General features: G+C 43.1%; 1 protein-coding gene across 1 annotated transcript in view; it reads left to right on the top strand.

Moving 5' to 3' along the window:
* Nucleotides 1-1500: 1500 nt before the first annotated feature.
* EXPH5 (exophilin 5) overlaps nucleotides 1501-26505 on the top strand; it is a 33632-nt gene continuing 8627 nt past the window's right edge. The window contains exons 1-4 of the mRNA XM_075140028.1: nucleotides 1501-1799; nucleotides 18869-19026; nucleotides 21433-21577; nucleotides 26169-26217. Coding sequence (XP_074996129.1) covers nucleotides 1681-1799; nucleotides 18869-19026; nucleotides 21433-21577; nucleotides 26169-26217 — 471 coding nt within the window. The 5' untranslated portion in view covers nucleotides 1501-1680. The remainder of the gene's footprint in view (nucleotides 1800-18868; nucleotides 19027-21432; nucleotides 21578-26168; nucleotides 26218-26505) is intronic.

The raw sequence follows: 26505 nt of genomic DNA on the forward strand, positions 1-26505 counted from the left end.
TCTGAGAGCAGATCCATGTGATGCAGAAGCACCGTGAGCAATTGTCATGCAATTGTCAATGCAAATTCCCATGTCCTCTAGGTGCCAGGCAGAAAGGGAGAGTGATGTCTAATCCACTGCCTGGGAGAGTCCCAGGGAGAACTCCATACGCTCAGCTTTTGCTGGTGAAACAGTCACTGCATTATGCTCAACACAAGAGAATGGCGAGGACAGGATGTTTACTCTTAGAAAGTAAGCTCTCAGAGAGTTCTGTAAGCTCCTAACGCACCAGTGATGACTGTGGCTCTTGCACCTTTAGAAACAACACGCTTGGATTTACCCAGAAGCATCTCCTATACCCTATTAAAATTCACTGCGGCTTTTCTCTGTGGGAGACGCCTCCTCTCGACATCTTTGAAACATTATAATTCTTCATAGCTTTCATTACATTTTCATCAGTTGTTTCATAGCCTTGTTTTTGTTGTTTGGTCACCAGGAATCAGGTAAGTTCCTCTTTGGGCTAGACTAGTGATGCCAGAAGCTACACCGAAACAAGGAGCCTCCTGCAACCTGTTATTCCCGCTGTGCTCCAAGGTCCTTATTTCCACTTGCACCACATGACTTCCCAGTGGGGAAGCATTCTTCCACGGCCCCACGTCAGCCTTCTGCAGGGTGGGAAGGCGGCTGCGTGCAGCTCGGCCCCCACTCCCGCTGCACACTGCCATGCCGACGTTTCCACTGACTCACTTTTCCATAACAAAAATTGTGTTTAATTTTCTTTCTCCACATAGCTGTGCTCACATCTGCAGTTCGGTCCTGAATAAAGCCCTTCTTTGATGGGAAAATTTCACAGGACATTTTACTAACTATTCAACTAGCACAGCGGACTAGGTGGACACATACTTGGGAGAGACAAACCTGTTCGTGCTGCTCCCACCAGCACCAGCACAGAGCTCTGTTGTGTTATAGCCGTTAGAATGAAACCAGGATGAAATTACGTCTGAGATGTGGTTATAACGCCCAGGTCAAGAACTTCTGTTCTCTACTATTTCTTTTGGAAAACCTTAAAGGATAGTAAATATGAAACACTGCCCCGTTCCCCGTGGAAAAGTTACCGCTTCGCATCCTCTCCGTCAGGCTATAGACATGTCTTTCCGCCGCGGGAGGCGGCTCCGCGGAGGCGGGCGGCCCGGGGGCCGAGCGGCGCCCGGGCGGAGCGGCGGGTCCGCGCTCCGGTGCCGCGGGGAGCCGCGGAGGAACCCGGGGGGACCGGCATCGTCCCGCAGCCGTGCCTCTGGGCGGGCGTGTGCTTCGCCTGGCAGCGCCAAGGTAAACACTGCTCCGAACGCTCAGCGCAAACACCTGACTCAAGCGCCGGCGGGGCGCCGGCACAGGGCGGGCGTGCGCCCCGGCCCCGGCCCCGGCCCCGGCAGCGGGGCGGCCTCCCCGCCCGGCCGCGCCCCGCCCGCTCCTCCGGGCCGCGCTCGCTCCGGAGGGAGTTCCCCAACGCGCGGCGGGGCGGTGCGGTGCGGTACGGGGCGGCCGCGGCTCCGGCTCCCGCCGTCCAGAGAGAAGCGCGTCCCGCGGGTGCCGGCGTGCGCCGTCCTCCCGGGGCTCGGCCATGCTGGTGTCGCTCCAGGGTCCGAGGGGGTCAGCGCTGCCCGCCTGCCTCCGCCCGCCCGCCCGAAAATAAGCAAAGCCATGTCCGCAGCGCCCCGGGGGCCAGATCTCAGTTTTTTAAACGAGGAGGAAGCCAGGGCGATTTTTCAGGTGCTGCAGAGGGACTCGGAGCTCCGGCGGGCAGAGAAGGACAGAGTCAGGTACCAGGCTTAACCCCCCCCGTCGCTGCCCACCGTGCGGAGGCGGAAGGCGCGGGGCTTGCGGCGGGGGAGCGGAGGGCGCACGGCCCCAGCCCGGGCGGCGCGGGGCGGCGGCGGAGCCCGCGGCTGCTTCGCCCGGCTGAGTCGGGCGGGAGAAGGGGCGGCGGGCGGACGGGCGGCTGTCGGCCGCCCCGCGGGGAAGGGTCTGCGGGGGCAGGGGGGCTGCACGGGCAGGGAGAGCCGGGCTCGCTGCGCGGGAGGCTGCGGCCCCGCCGGGGCACCGGGGCTGCGCGAGCGCTTCCCGCCAGCGCCGGCTGCTGCGGGGCCGCCGGTCCCGGGCATCTGCAGCATCGGGGTGTTTGGGAAACGCGTGTTGTGACAGAGCCGGCTCTGAGTCACGGCTGCTGCTCCCCGTGGCTCCTCTCCTTCCCCGAGGAGGAGGAGGCCACTTCTGTCTCTCAGCGTCTCGCTGGCGGGGGGTGTAGGCTAGACGCTGGTACCCGCGGAGACAGCGGTGGCGGGGAAGTTCTGCGGGACCTTGCAGGAAAAAGTGGCGGCTCTGCGGCTCTCGGGCAGATCCCGGAGCCGATCCTGGCAGCTTTTGGAAACCAAGCCAGGCACTCACCTGACTGAAAGGTTGTTCACAAGACCCTTTCAGGTGACTTAACTGAATTCCCTCTGCGTTCAGGTATGCAAGTCATAACGTCTTATATGAGCCATATGAAGAAATAGAACAACCTCGACCTTGTTTCTAGCTCATATCTCCCCTGTGTGCAATCACCAAAGCCATTTGTGTTCATAGTGAAAGAAAAGGTCAAGGAATTAATAAAAATTATGCTGTAAAATAAGACGTTTATTATTAAAGGTTATCATTTCTTCCTCTAGATGAGACGAGGTACCTTGAGGGCAGTTTGCAAGTGGAAGGCAGTGTCCTCTCAGATTCACAAGTGGGCATGTTACTTTTCGCAAGTAATGCTTTCATGTAAGATGCAGAAGGAATGTTAATGAGCAACATTTCTATCAAGTGGATTTTTTTACTGTGTATTTTTTAATTGTCAAGTGGATTTTATGATGGGCATAGTTAAACATTGTGTGTCAACACTGACTTGCAGCCAGAACTTGTCTTAGTGAACCCAGACTGAGTTAAGTTTGGCACTTTCTTTCTTCCATAATTTGGCATTACCTTTCTTTGATTAATTTCTGTTCCATGTGTCCTATTATGACCCCCTGCCCAAAAAAAGGGGGCGTTTTGCTGGATATGGAGAATTACATGGCTGGATAGTTGTAAGTTTAAAACTCTGGGTAAGACTTTAAAACCAGAGCAAATGCAATGAGGCTTCCAGTGCTGTAGAGAGGCTTGTGAAGCAATAGCCTGCTCTTGAACTCAAGGCTTTCACCTGCCCCCAAATTTGTATTTGTTTCTCCATCTGTGTGCTTATGACTTTGTCAAGAGAAAGTGGTCTCTCTTTATGCAAAAGCTGTCAAAATAAACATGGTATAAGAGGACGTTTCTGGTCCTGCTTTACTGAGATGGAGTCTACTTTAAATCTCAGTAGAAGAGGCATTCAGAAATTGAGCAGAAGATAGGTGAAGTGTTTATGACCAAGGTGCCATACTGAAATCTAGGTTAAACTCCTGGATCTGTCAAAGGCTTTGTATGTGTCCTTGGGCGAGTTTCTTAATCTCTCTTGGGCCTAATAAAAGTACTCTCTTTCTCACTCCACTTGTCTACCTGGTCTTATTTAGACTGTAAGCTCTTCAGGCCAGGGGACTCCCATCAGGAGCAGACGGGTTCCAGTCTGTGTAGTGTTACCCTGTGCTACTATAATCTAAGTAATGACAGTGGTCACCCTGGAGGGCCAAATCTTGCAGTTCTTATACGACCACAGTGAGCTTCAGAGGCTCTAAACAAAATTGCATTTGTTCCTTTTGGTCCCATATGCCTGCCCCCTTGGCTCTATGTCATTCTTATTACAATTATTTTGATAATTAATTTTTTACACATTTTTTTCAGTTCGAAAGTTTTAAAATAATGCCTGAGCACTGTGGCAGCCCACTCCAGGGATGCTTTCAGAGTGTGATTTTGAAGCTATTTGATTTATGCCATCAATCAAATGAGGCATATAGGAGGTGCTGTGGAATGGAAGGGGCAGTTTCATCAATACTACTTTTTTGCATGATGTCACTGAATTGAGTTGTCCCCCAAACTGCTCTTGAGCATGGTTTTGGAAGGAGCTAGTTGGAGCTCGGCAGGACCAGGGAACAAGTCAATAATAACCAGTGGGCTCACTGGTCAAGTTTGTTCAGTGACCATCTTTATTTACAATATAGCATGTCCCTGTATAGATCAACCTGAACTGGATTGACAGAGGGAATGAAGTGTTTGCTGGCAGACCACAAGTCAGGTTCTAATGACTGCACTCATCTTGTGCATGCGGTTTGGTGTCATATGAGCAAGCACATAGCTGTCTGCAAATCTCTTAAAAGAGCAATGAAAAATTGAAATGTATTCCCAGTTACAACTCTGGAATCAAAAAAGCAGGAACGGGCTTTTCTCTTTTTACAAGCTGCATTTGTTATATAAGCAAATGTTAACACCAGTTAATTTTGAAAGACAAAATCACAAATAAGATCAGAAGATGAATCCTGACATCCTGCATGGCTTATATTGTCCAACAAATGACAATCATGGTTCAGGGGAGTTGATTTTCACATGACCACAAATGTATTGCAGTGCAGCATGAAATACTGACCAATTCCTCCTCAAGTGCAGTGAGCTCTCAGCTAAGTAACCATGAGGTCTCCAGCCGGATATATTTTTTTCTTTTGTTACTGCTTACCTACACTGGAAGCTTGATAGAACCACTGGATCTCCGTTCACCCAGACAGCCCACACCTTTGTGAAATTAAACGCGTATTGGGGGCATTCTTTGGGGAAAGGCTAGTTGCTTTATACCACCCCTGTCCACCTCCCTTTCTCTTTCTCTCTGTAGCCTCTGTGTGGAGCGGGAACGTGTGACCTTTGTGGACACTTGCGCACATTTGTGTAGTTGTGGGCCCCACTTTGTGCTGTTCCTCCCTGTCCCTCCTGATGCCCCAGCACATCCTCTGGGTACTATCGGCCCTTTCTCGGCTCTCTGGCAGGCTTCAGACCTCTGTGCCTGGCTTGGAAGACCTCTCAAGTTCTGCTTTTCCTTTTATGCAGGAATGAACTGTGTGACCTGTTGGACCTTTATTTGTTCTTGCTACTGACAGGGAGCTGAGCTCCTGATGTGCCCTGGGCTGCTGGTTCCCACGACTGCATTTTTTTGCCTGTTTTCTCCTTTCCAGTGCCCTCTCGTGGCTCCTCTCAGCAGTACCTTTGAGTAGCAACAGCAAACCAACCGTACCTGACTCCTTCTCCCACGAAACAGGTTAACAGGAGCAGCAACAGTCAGCTTTGGTATAACTCACATGACTGTTCACTGCCATATACACTGAAAATAATACTGAAACTTAATAATTAGTAATCATTAATTTATTTAATCACTAAAGTATTTAATAATTTAAAAGAAAAAATACACATTAGTTTTGGACTTGGGTAACACCCAGCTTCAGTATTCTTTGTTGTTCATCAAATCCAGTCTCATTCACAATACCAACTTGGAGAAAGCCTCATTTATCATAAGTGTTAGCGTGTGAGAAAAAATGGAATATAGGGTCTGTATATCAGTATACAGGCATTGTTCCGTAATCATAATTGCAGTGTTAAGACAGAAGTCCAACTCAGTCACAAAATGCTGTTTTAGTAAGCCCGGTTAATGAAACTGATGATTTTGCAAATGCTTATGGAAGAAGGTTCCTTCTCTCAAATATTTCAATATCACAGTTAGATGCCCAGGAGGACACAGAGAGGAATCTAGCATGTTCAGAGGACAGTGTCGTGTTCAGATGGCTCCCTAACAATTCAGTTTCCATAAGGACACAGTGAATGCTTGCTGTAGGCACAGGTATTAATACGACAGGTCAGCTTTCCATACGTAATGAGATAGGCCTGGAAATCATGACATAAAAACATTCCAGGTCTTAGTTGACTTCTGGTTTGAAGGCTTCAGGGTGCACCCAGCTCATCTTCTCAAGCTTTGTTCTGCAGCTGCTGGGGACAGAAATTAAAAAGGAATTGGCAGCTGATATTTGCATGCAGAGCCCCAGGTCCCAAGGGCTTAACAAACCTGTAGGTGCTTCTCTTTTCTGTCCTTTCTCCAAGAAGCCAATGGGCAGGGTGACAAGTGAGGCTGGCTGCTTCCAGCCTCCTCAGGACAGCACTTCGGAGCCTGGCAGGTAGCAGAGGGACTGGCAGTCCCTATAGGAGGGCTCAGCAGCAACAGAGCGAGAAGCTATGGGATACAGAGGTGGAGCCGCTGCCTTTTATCTCCCAGGCAGCTCCTCCCTCTGCAGAGTGCGGAGAGGCGGACAGTGCCCAAGCAGGTGCCTTTCCAGTCAGCTTTGGGGCTCCGATGCCTCAGACTGCCTGAGCACTGGGTGCAGAGATGCACCTCCACTGCTGAAACAGCACCAGGGCCCAGAGAGAGCAGCTGAGATGAGAGGAGCCAGGAGACATGGAGCCAGCTACTTAAAAGAGGCAGCAGGTAGGGGGTTGTGGCATGGTACATTTACAGGTTGTCCAAAAAATGAACTGTTGGGAGATACAGCAGAAGAGCTACGGATAAATAGAGAATGTATTTAAAAGGGCAGAAGAGTTCTGAATTCTTTAATTATTAACTTTTATTTAGGAGGTTTGTCTGCTTTATATAATACCCCTATTACGACTACATACAATAGCCTTGTGCCATTTTACTTAATTAATCCTTGAGAAAAAGGGAAATACTGTTATCTTCACTTTCAAGTGAGACAATGAAAATAACTGAGAGACTGAGCCACTGAGCAGGAAAATGAACTTACCTCCCTGAATAGCAGTTTACCTGCTAGATCATGTTTCAAGAAGTAACTATGCCTGTATTGTGTGAGGAATATTTTCTTTTTCAGTGGGAAGAATGGAAAAAAAATTAGTTACCAGCTCCAGAACATATCTTGGGCATCAGCCACTGTTTATGAATAGGAACTGAAAAAAAGAGGAAAGGGAAACGGAGCTATTGGGAGAGAAGAGCACTCATTCCCTTTGCTTTATTTTGTTTTGCTTATTTCCAGGTTGGCTTATGTTTTTTTTTTTTTAATTTAGTAGATTTATTCTCATAGATCTATGACAATGAGAATAGATGGCAGCAAAGCAGTTTTAATTTTATCCTCAAATTTAAAGATGGAAAGCAAAAGAAGTTAATCGGGAGGTACACTCAGCTCCACTCACTGCTCCTCTCTCGGTGACCCATTAACAACATATGATTCTTACGGGAAAGATTAATCCCCTCCTTAGTTTGTTCTAGACAGTCTCTACAACAAATCATTTGGACGTAGTTATTTGTTACAGGAACAAAACTGTTCTTACTGCCTTACGGCAGATCATTTACTGAGTTCATAACTTGTTGCAAATAATTCCTTACTGTATTCTCTTGACTGACATTTGCTCTCACAGGTCTAGCAATAGAAGATGGGAATAAAATGCTGCGTAGGGAATGTATTTTTTCACCTTTTTCCATACTCATAACCTTGGAAGGCATTTGTTGCAGAGGTGCAGCCACACTCAGCACCCTCTTGGTGCTTCAATTATTTTGTCTTGCTTACCATTTGAGGGGTCTGACATTGCAGCCTTTATTTTGGCTTATTTGCAGAATTAGTCCTGTTGACCCTCTCGCAGCCTCTCGGAGACTAAGAGAAACTTCTTGGGTGTTAGAGATCTAGATTAGGGGCCCAACTCCATATTATTTGAAATAATTTTTGGAATCGGCCCCAACATACCCATAAGCTGCATGGGTGAGGAGAACAGGATACCGGGACAGCACCACTTGGGTATATTGTTGTTCCAGTGGAGCTCCCTCCCTGAACAAAGCATTAATAAAGAAATTATTTCCTAAGAGATACTCCGCCCGGGATATTTCAGGGCACGAGTGCTCTATTGTGTCTTGTTTGTGGAGGAGATACTATTATTATTTACTACTGATACTGCGCCACTGGCGTTTTTAGTGGTTTGTAAACACTTATGAAAACAGGTCCTTGAAGCCCTGAAGAACTAATATGTTAAAGAAGTGTAAATAGAAGCAAAAATAGCAGGGAAGACTGTGATTTTAAAACCTTTACTGGGTTTGGTAAACAATTACTGTCATAAATAATCCCACTTTGGGACTCCCCTTGTTCGAGTGGGGATACTGTAACCAAAGGCAATTAGTTAAGTTGCATATCAAGTTTTTTCCTCATCCCTGTTTTTTAATAATCCTGTCTTGTGGTGAGGCCTGTGCATCTGGACTAACTAAACTGAAGTCTATGGTGTAACTCTGGTTTTACATCTGCAGACCACGGTCCGGACCGGCATTGCTGCCAGCTCTTCGATATTGTCTTTTCATACTAAACTTATTTCAGTGTTAACGAAAGGTCAATCCTTTCCTCCAAGGCTTTGCACTTCTTTGTGTTTGAGAGCAGGGTGTTTTCTCCAGCCCGTGGGGGGGCCGCGGGAGACCCAGGAGCACCTTTGCGGTGTGGTATGTTTGGAGGAGCCGGCAGTGGTAGTGGTAGTGCACCGACTGTATTTCTTCTTTCTTCACGTTACTGGGGCCACGGGGCTCCCCACAGGGCTGGCAGGGCAGGGCCTCGCCGCCAGGGCCAGTCCCACCATCCCACCGCCCCAGTGAGGCAGCCGGGGGCAGCCCCAGCCCGAACATGGTGGCGCGGCAGGGCCGAGGCCAGGCCATGGGGTTGAGTCAGGGTCCGGATCAGGCCCGGTGAGGGTAACCAGGTCCACCACAGCCCGGTGATCACGGCAGGGCCGTGGCGATGATGCAGGGCCAAGGTCAAGCCATGAAGTCATGTCAGGGTCAGGCCTGGTGACGGTGACCGGGGTCAGCCATGGCCCCATGGTGGCCAGGGGCGGTGCGGCCGGGCTGAGGCCAGGTTGGGACGTCAGCCTGTGGGTCAAGGCCCGGATCAGCGCGGCAGTGGCTGTGCACAGACGCAGCTGGGATGCGTCTGGGGCTGTAGCTGGGGCAAGGCCCAGCAAGGCAGCCTCTGCTTAAAAGCAGCTCCCAGGAGAAGGAGGGGTGGCCCTTGCTGAGGCCTCTGGCTGTCTTCATAACAGCTTTCTCCAAGGCCACCAGCTCTGCTCTTTCCAAACTGGCTCTGGGCCCGGGCGGCCAAACCCGCAGGAGCGGGAAGGACATGCTCAGGGCATTTTCACCCATGCTTGTTCAAACACAGGCCTTGTGCCAGGGTTCAAACTAGTGTTTGCATTTTCAAGTGACAATATACTGTAAAAATGAAAATCATAATGATTATTATTGCTATTATTATTATCTAGCCCACTTTCTGATCTTACTAGGGCTGCCAAAAAGAAGATATATGTTGAAACTGATGAGATTTAAGCCAAGGCTTACTGTTAAGCCCATGGGTAGACATTTTCTAAGTCCAAGCTTAATGGCGAAAGTAGAATTAATTGGGCTTTGTCTATATGGATAAATTGACCAGCCTTCAAGAGTAAATAGGTCAGGCACAGCAGTACAAGCTAGCATTAACTACTGAGTAGACAGTCAATATGGGGAGTTATTCTGGAATAGCTAATACAGAACAGTCCGATTTTGTTAGTTCTTCTATGGAGTTGTGACCCAGTTAAGGACTCATGCACCTTGTAGGAAGTCTGTGCACTTCCCAGGTTTGACCTTTCCAATAATGTCTCTATGTTCTCAACACCCTCTGTCTCCTCCACAATTCAAGTGCAGAAGTTAAAATAATAATTGACATTAGTGGGAATTGGAAATGGCCATCAGGTGGAAGACGACAGCTTCCCATACTAAGCAAGCAAAGAGTCATGGAGGTGCATGGAGAAGAGACTGAAATGCTGAAAACGTCAGCAAAGTATGGTTGCTCTCACTTTAGCTCAGCTTTCTTATATATGTCTATTAAGTAATGCCAGTAGCATGTGCACTAGAGTCACTGGGCCTCTGGAAGGTAATGCAGTGAAGTATAACACACACTGCCTGTCATTGCTGCAAGGAAGGGAATGAGTATCAGCCTGCAGTGAGCAGCCTTGGAAGGACGCCAGAAATGTTTTCAGGTGCTGACAACTTCTTCGCACTGTCTGTGTCCCAACAACTTCAAGGCCTTGCACATATTTCAGAAATATTAAATCGGTTATGCCAGGAAGTCAAAAAAGTGTTGCACAGCAACATGTCTGATTCATGTTCAGAGTGGCTGGATATCTCCCCTGGTACTGACCAGCTGTGCTCCAGTGGCGTTTTCAGGTTACGTGTGTCTTGTAATCCTGTCAAAGACTGCAGCACATGCTTTCCGTGGTGAAGCCTGAGGTGCTGGAGTTTTATTGGGTTTGGTCCCTGAGGTACTTCAGATTCTTGGATCTGTCTAGACATGCAGCACTTGCACCTCCTGTAGACATAGCTCTTAGAGAGATCTGGCTAACGGCTGAGAGCAAACCTTGTTGGGCTGTATGTCAAGACTTCAGCTGACATTCATTGGTTTGTATCAGATGCTGTTTTGACAGCATTTGAAAAATCTTGCATGCGTCCGTCTCCTTTTCTTCTTTAAAATTTAGTTTTTGTCAGTGGTTTATGCATACTGAATTTAATCATCCTTTAAAATCTTTTTGCTTTCTGAATCTAGTTTTCAAATCAAGTGGAGTTTGACCCAATGGAGTTTTTAGCTTTGGGCACAGAGACCCCATTTCTTCTGTGTTCCATAACTTTAACACAGGACTATATAGACTGAGGACTGATCTCAGTTCGGCCTTTCCTGTACTTGTTTTAAATCGAAAAATGACTTAATTCCCTGAAGCTGACAGTCTGAAAAGTTTCACAACTTACAGATTTCATACGAGAAGTGCACTAAAGCAAGTAGGGAAAAATTGGGAATTTTTCCTGAGGATTTGTGCATCTAAATGTTCACATGAAGTGTATTTCTAATTCTTCGTTGCAGCTAGATTAAATGTTAACACTGTTAAATGTAACAAGCTGTATTTAAATGGCCGCATTTTAAACTACCAGAAACTATATTCTTTTTATCAATCCTACCTCAGAAATAAATAGGTATATGTGCTGGTACCATACTAACTGTGACCAAATGCATCAAAACCACAAAACAAAAGCTAAGAGTAAATGATGAAAAGTGCAGTCTGTTTGCACTTTATTGCATATAAATTACACACAGTTTAATTTGTGGTTGGAATAATCAAGGAACTGCAATACTTCTGCTTGCCGTATCTGTGGATTTCTTATAGAGGGGCTGAGTGCAGAGAGCTGCAGTCAAGCAAAGATGCAGCAGTGTGGCTGGGGGGTCTGCAGTCTGTTTCTTCCTGCATTATAGACTTGCGTGTTCTTAAATATGTATTTATATGTATATAAATAGATATAAAATTATATACATACACATATTATATTTAAAAGTATTATTATACTATAATATTTCTATTTCCAGTGGAAGAGCCATGATAAATTATGAGATTCTATGTAAGTATGTATTATATTCATGTATATAAGCATTATATTTCCAGATGAAGAATTCACTGTGATGAAAAGTCCACTGTGTCAACTTTTAGAGCTTACATTCATTCTTATGACTGCTTTCCTTAATTTAAAGCAATGTAAGCGAGGCTTTTGTAGTATTGTAGTAACACATAAACTGTGTGCAGGTACACCCTGACCTTCTGTCTACTTCTGTTGACCAGAATCTTGCTTCATCTCTGTGTGAGACTCTGCACAATTATCTGAGATTGCAAAGGTGTATTTCAAGAGCCCTAGGCATCAAGCTTAGCTCTGTACAAACAAATGTCTAAGCCCATCTGGAGCCTCTCAATTTTAGAGCTCTGTCTGGACCCATGGGTTATCATACACAAACGTGCTCGGTCTTCCTTTGAAACCAATTCTCCTCATTCAGAGTTCTCACCTGGCCTGTGTCTGTTTTCTTGTTTTTCCCCTTATATTGTTACATAGGAAAGGTTTTGCATAAAGAAAGTCATACGATAACATGAAGAATAGCATCTGCATGGTATGTCTTTGTAAGGCAGTTAAATTTTTAATACATGACTGAGCTGTAAATTACTTGCATAGATGGCTGTCTCTTTGCAGGCTATCAGTATTTATAAAACGTCTCACAGTCAACTAGCAGCTCTACCCTGGAAGAGTAAATAATGTCTGCTGTTAATCATTAGCTTCAGATGTACTGGGAGACCTAGGAAGACCTGATCCCCAGCCTTCCAACCCATTGTGTGGCACACAGTATACATCTATATTTCCATGTAAGATTTCCAGGACAGAAATTCAGGAGCCCAAAACTTCCTGCTGTCATGCAATGTTTTTGGATTGAGACTACATCTATCCCTGCAAACAAATCAGAATCTTTGCATGGAGAATTATATCCATTGCACCTATTAGCATGTATTAATGCTAAAGGGAATTCCTATTAATGAAGTAATCTCATTAGAGATATTAATTACTACCATTCAGAAGCTATGTGACACACTTTAAAAATGATAGGTAGCCTTCCCTTCCATTGCATCATGGATTTGTTTTGTTACTAACATATAATATTGGTAGGTAGCTTGTGAGTATTGACAGCATAATAAATTAACACCCTTCTTTTTGACCTGTCATTTGCAGCCTGTAAATCATCAATCATTGCAGATTGTAAATCATCTGTAAAACATTCTCAGAGCGGAGCTTTCCCCTGTTTTGTACTCACTGTAGAGGAAATGGCAGAGAGTCAGCCTGAGCTGGAGAGTCACTGACGTTACTAGCGGTATTTCACCTCATTCACTCTTGCTGACCAGCTGCCCAAAGGACTAAAAGCTTTCATGTTCTAAGTATGTATAAACTCAATTAAAAGATACATACTTAGAGCCTTCTCTGTTTTTTCCATCAGGGCTGAAAAAACGTTTTCACTGTAAACCCAGGGTAGCTGCTAAAGAAATAGTTTCATGTTAAAAGTAATGTTTCGAGGCCTTGTTACAGCTTGAGATGGGTGATTAATCACCCTCAGTTCCCATGATCTCAGTTTTCAATGCTATGTGCTTTAAAAACTTAACTTTATGAAGACAGTCATTGAGCTCCTGATTTCTGAGCTTTAACTGAGAACTTCCGATTCCTGAGCTGCCAGAGCAGAGAGGAGTTACGTGGTCAGCACGAGAATGAACCTCGTCCTTGCCCTTACAACATTTCCTAGTTTTCTCTTCCAAAAGAAAGTGTCAGTCTGTGCTCTTGCCCAGGGGAACAGGCAAAAGCTTCAAGGGGAAATGGAATGTTGGACTCAGTGAAAGAAAACAGCAGCTAGAGTAAGTCGTCTGCAGTATATTCATTTCATATCGTTTAATACAAGAAGTTAATGCTTTCCGAAAAGACAGAGGTAACTTTTAGCCACTCTGCAGAGGGTACTTAAGTTAAGAAATTGTAGACACAAAAGACGTTGTGAGTTATAGAGTGGAAAGAAGTATTCAACGCACAGTGGGAGTGCGATGGGAACGTTTCGTGTATGGTGATAGTCTTACCGTCTTTGTGGATTGTGTGTAATGAATGTACACATTGCCACCGTGTTAGGTTATCTGAAAGCAGGTGATCAGCTTTAATTTAGAAGAATAAATCTGCTGAATAGAGGTAGTGTAATAATGTCAGATTTTGTGATTTTTCTACTTTTTAATTAAAAAGAAGAGAGGTGGAAATGGAAGGATTTTCCCCGCGAGCAGACAAAGTGGAACTTCAGTAAGGCCAGAAGAGATATTCTGACTTTAACTCACATATTCCCTGCCTCTATCTCTGACACACACGACCGGACTTAATGCGTGAATCTGATGTCTATTGTCAGAAAAGTGTTCTGGGGACAAAATGACATCTACTGTTTGCAGCTATCTGCTTAAGTAGCCCTACTTGCTGCTTGAAAGAGTACTACAGAGTGGGTATCAAAATCATGTGGAGAATTGGTATCTTTGTGTTTAAAGTACTTCTGCCTATTAAATGTACAGTCTGGGAGGAAAAACTAGAGAAGATTAATTCCTTTTTCACTTTAGCCCCGCTTCCATCTTCTGGTTTTGCACATTTCCAGAATCTAAATATTTAGGGATAATTGTGAGCTGGCAGCTTGATGTGCCCGTCAAAGTGGGACTGAAAACATATCCCATACAGTTCAGTGCTGGGCTGTGAAGTGTTTCCCCTGTCCTTCAGGTGAACCTTTCCTGGCACTTCCAGTTACTCCTTTCCATCCAGGGGTGTCACCACTAGGTGACTCTCCAGCAGCCCGACCTGATGCCTGTTCAGGATAGTGAAAGTTCTTCCATTACATTTATTGGTATTTGGGTCATGGTCAGAAAGAAACACTGAACCAACACACTCTTTGGTCTTCCTTGTTGTGGCACATCCTCTTTGCCCAAACACATCTTTAGTTTTATTGGTCACATACTCAGACAGATACACATTCTGAAGGCAACTTAGTGGGTTAATGGGCGTTATAACATCAATACATAATAACAAGAATGACAGCAGCAGTAATAATAATGAAGAGGATGAAGACTTAGAAAACTAGTATTTTGGGGAAAGAGAAAATTAAATCTGAGTGGTTGATCAGCAACGGCGGTTAGATTCAAGCATTACTGCCAACAGAACATTTCATTCATCAAAATAGAGGAGGCCTTGCTTTTTCAGAGAATTACTGCAGAAATGCTTAATTTTACAAATACAAAAGCCAAAGAAAAAATAAGTGCGTTTTCAGTTAGATCTTTTTACATTGTCTTGTAGTGTGTGCAACCAAAACATGGGAGTCAGTTTTCCTCTCTGATTCACCTACTTCTGCATAATGTTTTACATGTAATAATGAAGCTGACTTGGTTTATTGACATTAGCCAAACAGAAAACAGTAAGAAAGAAAAATAAACACAAGATTGCTTTAATGTGAGTAAAAATATACCAGCTACTAAGAATAAAGACTGCCTTAGAAAATAGACCTATTGTGTGTCTGACGTGATAGGAAAGAGTATCTTAGCTCTGCGTATCATTATTTTTCTTCCTGGTAGGATTAACCTGCCACAGGAGCTTCTCTGGCACCTTGGAAACCAGAATGTTGTTGTTATTGCTATTACATGTTTATATGAAATGGCGGATAATAATTTTTGCAAATTACTTCAGCTGTGGTAGTCTTTGCCATTGTCAGTAATACTTCTTTTCCCCTTTTTTTTCAAATAAGATGACAACTGAAAAGTATGTCTTTAAATTACTTTTATAAAATTAAAAGGAACTATAAGTAAGAAGATATTCTTGCATATGCATTTTAGAGCTACCTGTGGCTGTGGTAACAGCCAGAGTTTTCTAGAAAATTAACTGGCCATAGAAATGATAGAGATGCACAGTTCACCAGTGCGGCATAATGTTTAAAGCAGTGGGAAGGTGATAAGTTGAAGCAAAAAAATGAGGAAAGAACTGGTTCTCCAGGCACTATTTTTTAGCATCTCTAGCCTTTTCTCACTGACAAAGTAAGGAATATAAAGAGAGTAAAGACATAAGCTTGTTTTAGATAACTGTTTTTGCAGATTATCTGTCCTGCTGTAGTTTTTATCTAATGTTTCAGCACTGTTTTTATCTGCAGTCCTTTCAGCCTTGTCTTCTCAGACACTGAGAGCTTTGATCCAATGAGCAAATACTGGTCTGCTTATCCTTCACCCAGTGCAATTCCTCGTGCTCAGTGGTTGCTGTGTATCTGTCTCTCGTGAGGCGTGTGGCCCCATTAGGGCCAAACCCTGCTTCTGAAATCAGTAGGAATCATAATTTCTGCTTTGGCAAAAGTGGGGTTGAGTCCTCTGTCCCCTCTGACACAAGCAGAGGTGTCCCCAGACGTCCTATTTGGCAACCCAGTTTCTGCTACCTTACACATCTGTCTTCTGCTTTATATTCAGGATCAAGATGGTAGAGAAAATACCTTTCCTCTTACAGTAGCAATTAAAGCTCCTTATTATCCTAACAGGAAGTGGCAGGGGGAGGCTACAGCTCTTTTCACAGTATGTATGATAACCCACATGAAAGTCTAGTACATACAAACATTTAGGTTAACTTTTCCCCAGAGATGTCTGTATAAGAAATACTGGGACATCCTTGTGCCAATAAAGAAGAGATGTTTTTAAAAACAGTGCAAAGGAATTGCTCCCGAGTGATTCATTAGTTTAGATGCTGTCTAGCATAATAGATGGGAAAAGGTAACGAGGTGTAGCCTGTGAGGTCATTTAGGATTGCTGCCTGCTCCGGTTTGTGGAGCAGTCTCCTGTAAGTTATCCTGGGAATGGAGTCACCTTTAATCCTGCAACAGCTTACAGGTACTTTTCCCAGCCACAATGATGTCTCCTCTCAGAAGGAAGTGGTTCCGAGTGTCCAAAGTGGCTGTAGAGAAACGAGGAGGAAGGATGGATGGAGCAGACAGGAAGCAGGATTAGTACATTTGGCTTAGAGGGCATTAGGTGTTTTGACACTCCTACGGAGCAGTGTCTCAATATGTAGTTTGCAATCCAAGTAACAATAGCGCTGCCTCAAAGGCAAGTTCATTGCAATACTGACTGCAGATACCATCTTCTGCTGTAATTGTTTCTTGAGACGAGCTTTCCTTCTAGTTCACAACTGTGTTCATTAGTATCATGAGGGGGCATGTAGACTTGACAGAGCAGGTATATAGGGAAATGATGTGGTTTGGCTGGGAGTCATTGCAAATGAGAAATATTTAATAGTCATGCGATACTGCAATTGCATATTATGTATCATATTAATATTATTTGGTACTCATGTAACTATATATATAGGGTTCAATATATAGGCCTGCATGTATGTGTAAATATAAATATGCACAAGGAATTTAAAGGGTTTATTTCATGAGTTGGGGATGACGGCACAATTCAAAAGCAGCACATTCACAGATAATGACTACAGATAATGCCAAGCATGTGCCAGTAAAGACTTTACAGTGTTTAAATATTAGTCAGTGTTTGTGCAAGATTTTAAATACATTTTTCGGTGAAAGGCATGTTCATGCAATGGTCGATGTTAGAGTAAGTGTGGATTTTTGTATTTTTTCTTCTCCCTTGAATGCATAAATGCGACGCAAACAGACATTTACATGTAAGTCACGTCAGCTTCCCCATGCGGGGGAGCAGGTCGAAGACCTTCCAGGACGAGCCCGGGGGGGCGCGGCGGGGCAGCGCTCGGGTGTGGTTCTGGCTGCCGCCGCTAGGTGGCGCCTGGGCCTCACCCCGCCGCCTGCCCCGGCCGCTTCCCCGGGAAGGGGCGGCCAAACCCGCCCGCAGACCCCTGCGCCCCGGGGGGAAACGCCGATTCACCCTGGCTGGGTTAAAAGACCACAGGGGCGGATTATAAGAGATGGTCTCCACTTTCGGGACTTCAGCAAAACTGCTGTGGGCTTGTTTTCCGGGCAATCGCAGTGACTGCAGCCACTCCCAAAATACCTCATGCCTGGCTCTGAGTGCTTTTACTCCTCCTGGTATCTCGGATCCCCTTTGCTAAGGCCACGGGAGTGAGGTCATGAAGTTGGCGCTGGAGAGCACTTTGTTCATCGCCTCCTCCTGTTTCACATAACTGCTAGGCTGTTTTCCATGCTGCAGATGGCGTTTACAGTGTTTAGTCACTCCCATGGTGTGGTAATGTCTGTGATGATTAACATATTTGCCTTTGTAATAAGTTTATTTCAAATGGCTAGTACTTGTGCTTGTGTCTGTGTAATCTTCTTCAAGGGAAATATTCACTCATTTACCAAAAATGTCTCTCTCCTGCCCTTCTGTTCTTCAGATGCCACCAGATGAACACGAGGTGCTAGTATGGACAATATACCTTGTATCAACTCTAGATGGAAATACATCCGTTTCCAGACTAGATATTTAATTTTAAGTTTGTTTTGTGAAGTAATGTTGTCTCTGAGAATATGAGTTTTTATTTAAATTGATAACTGAAATAATTTATGTTCTCTGAGAGCGTCTATATGCCTAGACATGGGTTTTACCACTGTTTAAGATGGAAGACTTACATGAAAGCCTTGCTAAAACATTGGTATTACATCTGCAGGCTGCGCACGAAGTCTTGTTCTGTTGCCATCAGGATCAGTTGGGGCATAGATCTGCTGCGTTTGCATCTGTACTTTAGGGACTTGTGTAATGTACTTTGAAAACAAGTAACTTTGCATGTCCATTGCACTATTCTGACTCCTTTGCAACTGTACCTTGTTCTTTTATGTCCAGAGAAGCAATTCATTCCTGTGACCTCTTGGTCTAAAACCTGAACTTGCTACTAAACAACTTCAGTTGCAGCCCTATGAGTGTAGCTTGTGCAGGCTTCGCCTCTGCGTGGCAGAACATTCATATTCATTATTAGTTGCTTCCATACATATTAAACACAGGCAGAATCACTTGTTGAACATGTTGCATGAATACCTATTAGCTGAATTCACAATCTATTATTCTCCTTTACATAGAAAATGTGTGGTGGGTACCTCACTGTCAGGGCCTCAGTGAGCTTCCTCTTGAAAATCAGAATAATCCTGTTATTGCTTCTGCTTAAATGAGTGATTAAATATTTCAAGAATTGCTTTGCTAGAGTATTATTTACTCTAATTTGATTATTGGCTGAACTTAACCTTACTTTCAATTAATTTTATAATGCTTATGAATTATTACCTCATTTTTGCAAGGAAGAAGGATGCACTTCTTTGAGGCAGAGAAAAATGCAAGCATATAAGTCGTCCACTTAACCTGGTCACATAATCTCATTGTTAAGCTGGAGAATTCTGCTGTCACTAAAACTTTTATGTCCCACTGTATCTTTTAAAAAGTCAATATATGTAGAAATATACTGTAAATACTTAAATGAACAACAGGGAGCGTTCCTAATGATATGCCTGTAATATCTAAAATGGCCTAAAAATAAATTGGTTTTTTTTTTCCTTTCTAGCAAACTTCTGAAGAGAAAGGAGTCTGAAACAGGGCTGCAGGGAGTGACTGGAGAATGGTTTGAAGAAATACAAAGAAAAAAATTTCAGAATTACATTGATGTCAATAGAATGCTAAAACCACCATTAGAGCATCAGCTAAGGAAGAGCAAAAACACCAGTGAGTTGCATTTTTCCATTTACTTATCTATATGATAATGGTCACCAAACCAATGTCTTAGAGTATTTCAGAGTGTAATAGCTAAGGAGTTTCTGAAATTGCATTGAGTTTCTTCTCATGTCAAAGTTTTACCAAAGATATATTTTCAAGATGACTATGTTTCTTTAAGCAGATTCCGTTAAAAGCACAGCTGGGAATCACAACAGAAAATCCCTGATATTCTTATCCCGTAGTTAGAATCATAGAACAGCCCAGGTTGGAAGGACATCGGAAGATCATCTGGTCCAACCTTTCGTGGGAAAGGATGAGATTATCTAGCACCCTGTCCAGTTGCATCGTGTAAACCTCCAGTGACGGGGACTCTACCCCGTCCCCGGGGAGGTTGTTCCAGTGATTGTTTGTCCTCACTGTAAAAAATTTCTTTCTTAATCAAGATGAAGTTGCTGTAATTGTAGTAAATGTAGTGGTTGTTTCCTAATCAAAGCAGTAATGTTTACTTTGTACAAAAACTGTTTCTGTTTTACTTAGTTTTCTTGAATAAACTAGAAGCACCTAAATAACGTTTGGAATAAGTAGGTAATCTGGGTTTGGGTGAGAGAGGTTTGACTGTACCAGTGGAAAACTTTTTCTGGTAACACTGGGCTAAAGGCATGCCAGTGCTGATTATCAGGGTGGGCAACAAAGCCTGGAAAGTTGGGCTGACCAGGAAGCAACTTCTGGAGATCTCATTCACATGTTCTGTGGCCCATCCAAAATGAACATGTGCAAGAAACAAGGTATCTCTATACTGAGCAGGGCATTTCTGTGCTGTCTTTTTCATCTTCCATCCAGATAGTTTTCATGCATAATACATGCTTTTACTCCATTCACATTTGTGCATGTTTTTCATTGAGCTTTTCCTATTTGTGCTTCATAGCAACTGCAAGCAGAGTCATGTATTTCAAAAGAAAAGTGAAACCCTAAAAAATTTCCTGAAACTACAGACCTACACAGAACAGATCTCTCTTTTTCCTGACGGTTTTTCCCCAACATCCCCTCTAGTCCACAGCTATTTAATATTTTTCTCTTTCAGAGGTGGTCCAATTGATGCGTTAGCTAACTAAACTCTGTGTAATTGTTCTCTGGTATTTAACTTTGAAAGCTGCCATTTCTATTTCAGATCTGAAGAAGGGGTTGTGTTCCCCAGAGGCTTGTCTGATATTTCCAACTGTATAAGTTGGTTTAACAGAAGGTACTACTACCCACAAGCCTTGCTCTGTCTACATCCCTAGACCATCCTGGCTACGGCAGAGTGCTATTAGGACTCTCCTGGTGTCACCTTCATTATCAAGTCAAACAATGCCACCAAGAGGTTAGGCTCTGAAAGGGGTAAAGGATGCAGCATTTTGTAATACACAGTGATTGTCATTGAAGTGAAAGCCATGTATTACACACAGGATTTAATTCATGTGACATGAGTTATTCACTTCATTTTGGACTAGGTCCAAAATGCTGCCCCTTGCTGTTGTTATCAGTGACACTTTGCTCTCATTTCTGGTTTTGCTTTCTCCTACAGTTACTGGATAAGCCATTTTCAGACTGTTGTATTGTTTCAGGCATGTGATGTTTTAAATGGAAAAAAAAAAGATGCACTGCCTTATTCCTGAGTGAAGTCTTGGTTCCTTATGGTGTCCTCCGGTTTCCTGTGGCATGTTTTAATAGCAGACCCTGCAGCTTCTTTCCCTAATCTGTGAGCAATGCTCATCCTCTCCTTCACACCAATTGCCAGCTGCTTTTACAGGCAGACTATATTTATGTTCCGTTTGAAGAAATCAAATCATAACCTTCCCAAAGAAATCATTCATGATATCTTGCATTTAAAATACAGTTCTGATATGCAGTTTGTAGCAGAAAAAAATGTACTCCAGTGGCCATGGGAATCCCATTGTAAAGAACTGTATGATACAGAAGATACCTTAGTCTGAATTACTGTTATGTAGTTACATTACAATCTATTAAACCATTGTATATTCAGGGTTGTCATATTTATATTTCTTAAAGTTGAAAAGAAAGTGACTAATGATTGTGAGTGCCTCAATTTTCAAATGTCTAATTTAAAACAGTTCTCATCGTCAAATGGTTGAGTGCTGATTACTTTCTGAAAATTATTTATCTCAACGGCCATCACCCAAAACCAATAATAATTTTTGAAACTTTAGACCTGTTTATCTTTCTCTTAGTCTTCTAGTTAGTCATTATAAACCACCATGTCACATAGTCTGTCCAAAAATGTCAATAAAACTGGATTTTCCTGGCATAAAAGGTAAGCAAAAGAAAATTGTTTATGAAGACATAACTTTTTATGTGTATTTTAATACTATATTTCGTAAGAACTTGAAACAAATCAAATTTTTGTAATATTTTTAGATCATAAAGAATTAAAAATGTCATCCTGCACAAATCCTCAAACACAAAAGAACACTTCGTCTTCCTTTCTGGGGCTCAGATCACCTTTTTCTTGGCTTTCCTCCTTTAGAAAATCAAGGAAAAACCAGACTCAGAAGCAACCACGGTGAGCTATAATCAGATCATACATTATTTCCAGCTTTTAAAAAGTCTATGAATTGTTCTGTGCTTTGCTTAGAAAACTTTGTTAAAATCATTTTTCCAGCCTCTTGCCTTTCACCTCACTAGGAAGATTGGAATTTTACTTGGTCATGTAATGAGAGATTATTTGTTTGTGTCAGAAGAATGAGGACTAAGTGGCAAGTAATAGGTAAAGTCTCTCGGCTGAATCTATTTTGCTCAGGTTTTGCATAAAGGCTTTAAGTGTATGAAAGCCCCTAGACTTAGCAGCAGCTGCATCCTGTTTAATTCCCTCTCAAGAGGACAAGGTGTAAGGCGCATGGGGATCTGGTGCCCTATGGCTGTGATATAACAGGAAAGCGTAGCTTTCCCAGGCCATGGCAGAGAGTACCGGCCCCAGGCAGCTCTGCTACATCAGTTCCCACCATTTCTAGCCCAGAGGCAGCTTAGAGGCAGGCCTGCAGCTTTAGCTGGCAGCTTAGAGGCTGGCCTGCAGCTTTAGCTCTAGCTGGGCAAACGGGGCAGCTCTCCAGTGCTTTTGTCTTCTGTGCTTTGTCAGGGCTTTGGTTTCAACTGGATCTGAACCACAGATGGTCTCATATGCAGCGCTGGAGCTGCTGTTTGAAGAGCATCCTTCTCCCTTGCCATCCACAGGGTTAAAGCTGCTGTTCAGAGGGAACGGGGGCTATGCTCGGGCTAGTTAGGTTGACTGTTCTCTCCTAACTTTTGTCCTGTATGGTCCTGTATGTCCGCAACACCTGAGAGAAGTATTATTATTTTTGTGTGCATCTTAGGGTAATGCTTGGGCCTGGCAACCATAGGTAAAGTTGCATTATGCTGTGAAATCTAAGTATGAAGCTGCAAGATCTTTAGCACAAAAGGCTGATTTTCACTCTGTGAGTCTCAGGCTGGTATCCTGGTCCATGCCTGGGGCTCCTAGGTGGCATGACGCTAAGACAAGGAACAGCTATAATAAGCAATGACAGGGAATGCAGGCCTCTAAAGAAATGATGATTAGTCTGATACGCAGCTTGCCATTGTGGAGTGTTTGTATCAAAGCAGAAGGATTTAAGGAGAGGTTTGAACAGAGGCCGTGAGGTTAGCTTAGTGGATGTTTACTGGTAACAATTCTCCTACATAGCAACGCAGCATAGAAAAAAAAATTTGCAAAGTTTTAACACTGCTCCATACATGTCATCTGCTCCCTCCTCTTTCCTGTGACATGGTAATGCCCCTTATGCTGGGACACACCAACACCGGACCGCAGCCCTCCCTGCAGAATAAAGGGGCACTTGTGTAACTGAGAATCGGATTTCAAGGGCACGTTTTCCTGGTGCACAGTAAGGTAGCCAACGCACAAGCGAAGATCTAGGCTTTGCTGTAGAATCTAAGCATTGAAATGATTTCTTAATTTAAGAAGGCAAAAAAATAAACCGTGCCTACTCATTGCATCAACTTTTCTAATACGTGTTTGTCTGGCTTTTCCCCAGAAAATCTATCGTATCTCAGGCTCAGATGCCTTTGATTTCTTACCGAGCACAGCTTGAAAAATAAACAAGTCAATCCTGACGTGTAACTGAGCTGATTGCTACATTTTCTAGTCACGCCTCTCTGTCGAAAACTTCCCCCACCCTCTTCTAGGTGTTGCCGTGGCATGTGGTTTGCTTTATGCATAGACAAAGCGCTGAAATAATCTGCCTCTCACCAGGTAGAGTTATTTTGGAGAGCTAGTGAAATACAATAGGAGGCAGCACTGTAAATCCTGTAAGTAAGCGTAACTGGCAGAAGCTTTCAAATAGCTAAATATTAATGGCTGTTTAGAGGGTCCTTTCTGTACTGGAGAGACAGTTTCATCAGCTACGGTGGTGTTTTGCTGTGAGACTAAATTATGGATGCTGCAAAAAAGAGTATGCTTATGTGGAGATACAGAAGATGCTAATGAAAGGTTTGTAACTGTAGTCTGAAGGTAGTGAAATGTTTGATCACTTTTGGTTCAAAGGTGTTCGGTGTTTTTGAGTTCATCCTTATTCTTTTCTAATATGTAAGCGTGATTCACACTGGAAAAGAAACGCTGTTTCATTGTGTTTTCAGCATATTTGAGTTACGTGTTTGTTGCTTAGCTGTCGTCTTACGCAGTACTGATAACAATAGTAGAGAAGAAAACGGATTACACTCTTGACATTAGACAACTCGGGAGTTGGCCTGGGGAAGACAGGTGCCTCAGTGAAAATACAAATTCGCAGCAGATTTTAATTCATGGATTTATATTATTGTTACCAGTAGTGATAGTAGTAAGTAGAGTCATATTATACTTTTAATCTTACATTCAGTTGTCATAAAAAAGATACGTATGTATATAAGTGAAAAAGCATAAAATATAACTTCTTGTTTTCCATAGTGAGTAGTATTTTTCTGATGGCAAATATTTCTGAACTTAAGCAGTAATTTAACTTCTTTTCTGTTTATGAATAATAGATAATGTTTACAAGTATGTGTGTATGTGTGCGTGCATGTGTGTGCGAAGTAATGTAAACATTGCTCAATATCCTTAACCAAAAAAGAAACTGAATTACTTTTTCCTAAAATTAAGCAATATTTCTCTGGAAGTAAACAAAACTTTAATTTTGAAATGCTGAAAAACTTAAAAGAGTACAGAAAAAATAATGAGGCAATTTGAGAAGTGGAGGGATTGGCATAGGGAAAAGACTAAAATAACCTTGTCTGTGTAGGTTGGCAGGGAGGAAAATAAAGCAGGATGCAATGACCAGTTATTTCTGAAAGAACAGTGACAACAAAGACATGGAGGAATTTAGAATAGTGCCAGAGGTGCAAATGAAAATTTAATTTTTGCCTAGACTATCAGAAGACATTTCTAACTAACACGTCTACTTTATGTAGCTTCATTGCAAGGAGCAATTAACGCAACACCAAGCACAGCACCAAGTGGGGAGAACTGTAGAGCAGCATTGCACAGTAAAGCTGAAGAAGAGAGCTTCTAACAAAGCTTTTACAGTTTTGTTGTGCATATAATTAAAATTAAGGTAGCTCACTAAGCCACAGGATTTCATTTAACTTGGCTTGCAGGAAATCATTGTAAAAACTTTGAAACATAAGTTTCATTCTTAATTTGTTATAGAGGCATTAAAACATATTCAACATTATTTTAGTTTAAAGGAAGAGCTACATACATCTCTGAGTCCTGGTTCTGTAAACTTCATTCACAGGGAGGAGTAACCCACTGAATTAATGGCTGTTCATATTCAGTGCTACAAAATTAGGAATTTCAGATTCAGATTGTCTGGCAGGATCCTAAGCCCACTGAGGTCAACAGGCATGTTTCCTTTGGTTTCAGTTGGACCCCATGTCGGAGAGGAATCCTGGTTTTACAGTTCACAATTACAGAAGCAAAAACAAATTGCACCTTTCAACTGTTCTTCCCTGCCTGCAAGCACATTGCAAACAAATGACAAAGCACTTCAGGAGGAAAGGCTGGGCCACAAAGAACCTGCCAACAAGCCGGTTTATACTTGCTGTTGAAGCACAATAAAGTAGTCTACCTGAGCACAAGAAGGTTTTAAGAGCCTAAGAACAAGGTCATTCAAAAAGACTTTCAGACAAACAGGACTGAGCAGAACCATCTTTCTCTACTTCACTTTCTCTCAAGAATTAAATTCCTGGGAAAAAAACATTTCTGAGACAAGGAAGAACTGGCAGTGAGCACAAGCTGAGCAACACTTCCTTCGGGGCTTTGGAAGGGACTGAGTTTGCTTAGTTGTACAATAAGGATCTGCAGACTAGAATAGACTCAGTGAAGTCAAGTCCTGTTCTTATTTCTTTAGTTTATTTTGTATTTGTATGTCTGCAAGTCATGCATAGAACAGAATACTTTTTATGTTCAGGGCTTCTTGGCTTGTTTTAACCACCGCATTACTCACAGACGCTCTAACCAGTTCTCTGCCAAGCCCTTGCAGTCCTACATAGCTTAGGAAAGCAGACGAGCCTTCTACCATGTGTTAAAAATTGGTAAATAAAGGCTGTTTCGGGTAAGCAGCAGCAAGTTCCAGAGTTCACACTGAAAACAATCTGCTGTCTGTCTCTCCTCCTTCACAGGGGCAGAGCACAGCTCTGCGTCTAAGCAGAGTGAAATGGAAGAGAAAAAGAATAGAATTGCAGATGCAAACCACTTACAGATTTACAAGTACTTAACTTCGGCTATTCGTAGTACCTACTAAATTATTGTTGATTGGAAAAGGAGGTAATACCATCTTACCGCAATGCTGGATCGAAGCAATTACTTTATGGCTGTTGCAGACATTGAGGTATCAGTAGGTTGAGTTCATTCTTGACTGTGCAGCTATGATACTTGCAAGCTGACAAGGCCAAAATGAATGGTACATTTCCCCAGCATTTTTTTGTTAGCAGGATTTTTTTGGGGGGAAGGATGGATTGTTCATAGAACAGCCTTTTTTCAGATGCTTCTCAATAGCTGTTAAAGAGAAACTGCTGGATATTTACCACCTGGTAAAATTACATCATGTTCCTTTTCAAAGCCAACATTTAAATCCTTCTGCCTACAGATATGACAGTTCTGCTAGCCCATCTTCGAAAGTGGAAGAAATGGCAACGGTAAGTAGCTTATCAACTTTATTGTCAGCAATGTTTAAACCACAGATTTTTCAAAAACCTAGTCCTCTTTGTTTAGTCTGTCGATATAACGCCTGTTTAAATAGTATTCTTGCAGTTCTTGTTAAAAACACTGAGTAAAATGTCTGTGTTGTGAACCTGTTGAACGCAGTAGAATGAGCTTGCCCTCTTAACGATACAAGTCCAAAGCCCTAAGTCTAGCTCTGACCACGTTTCAGTTCTCTCCTAATGACGGAATAATTTGTAGGCCAAAACCCTCGCATATTTTGG

This window comes from Calonectris borealis, chromosome 1 (genome assembly GCF_964195595.1).
Source record: "Calonectris borealis chromosome 1, bCalBor7.hap1.2, whole genome shotgun sequence".
NCBI lineage: Eukaryota > Metazoa > Chordata > Aves > Procellariiformes > Procellariidae > Calonectris > Calonectris borealis.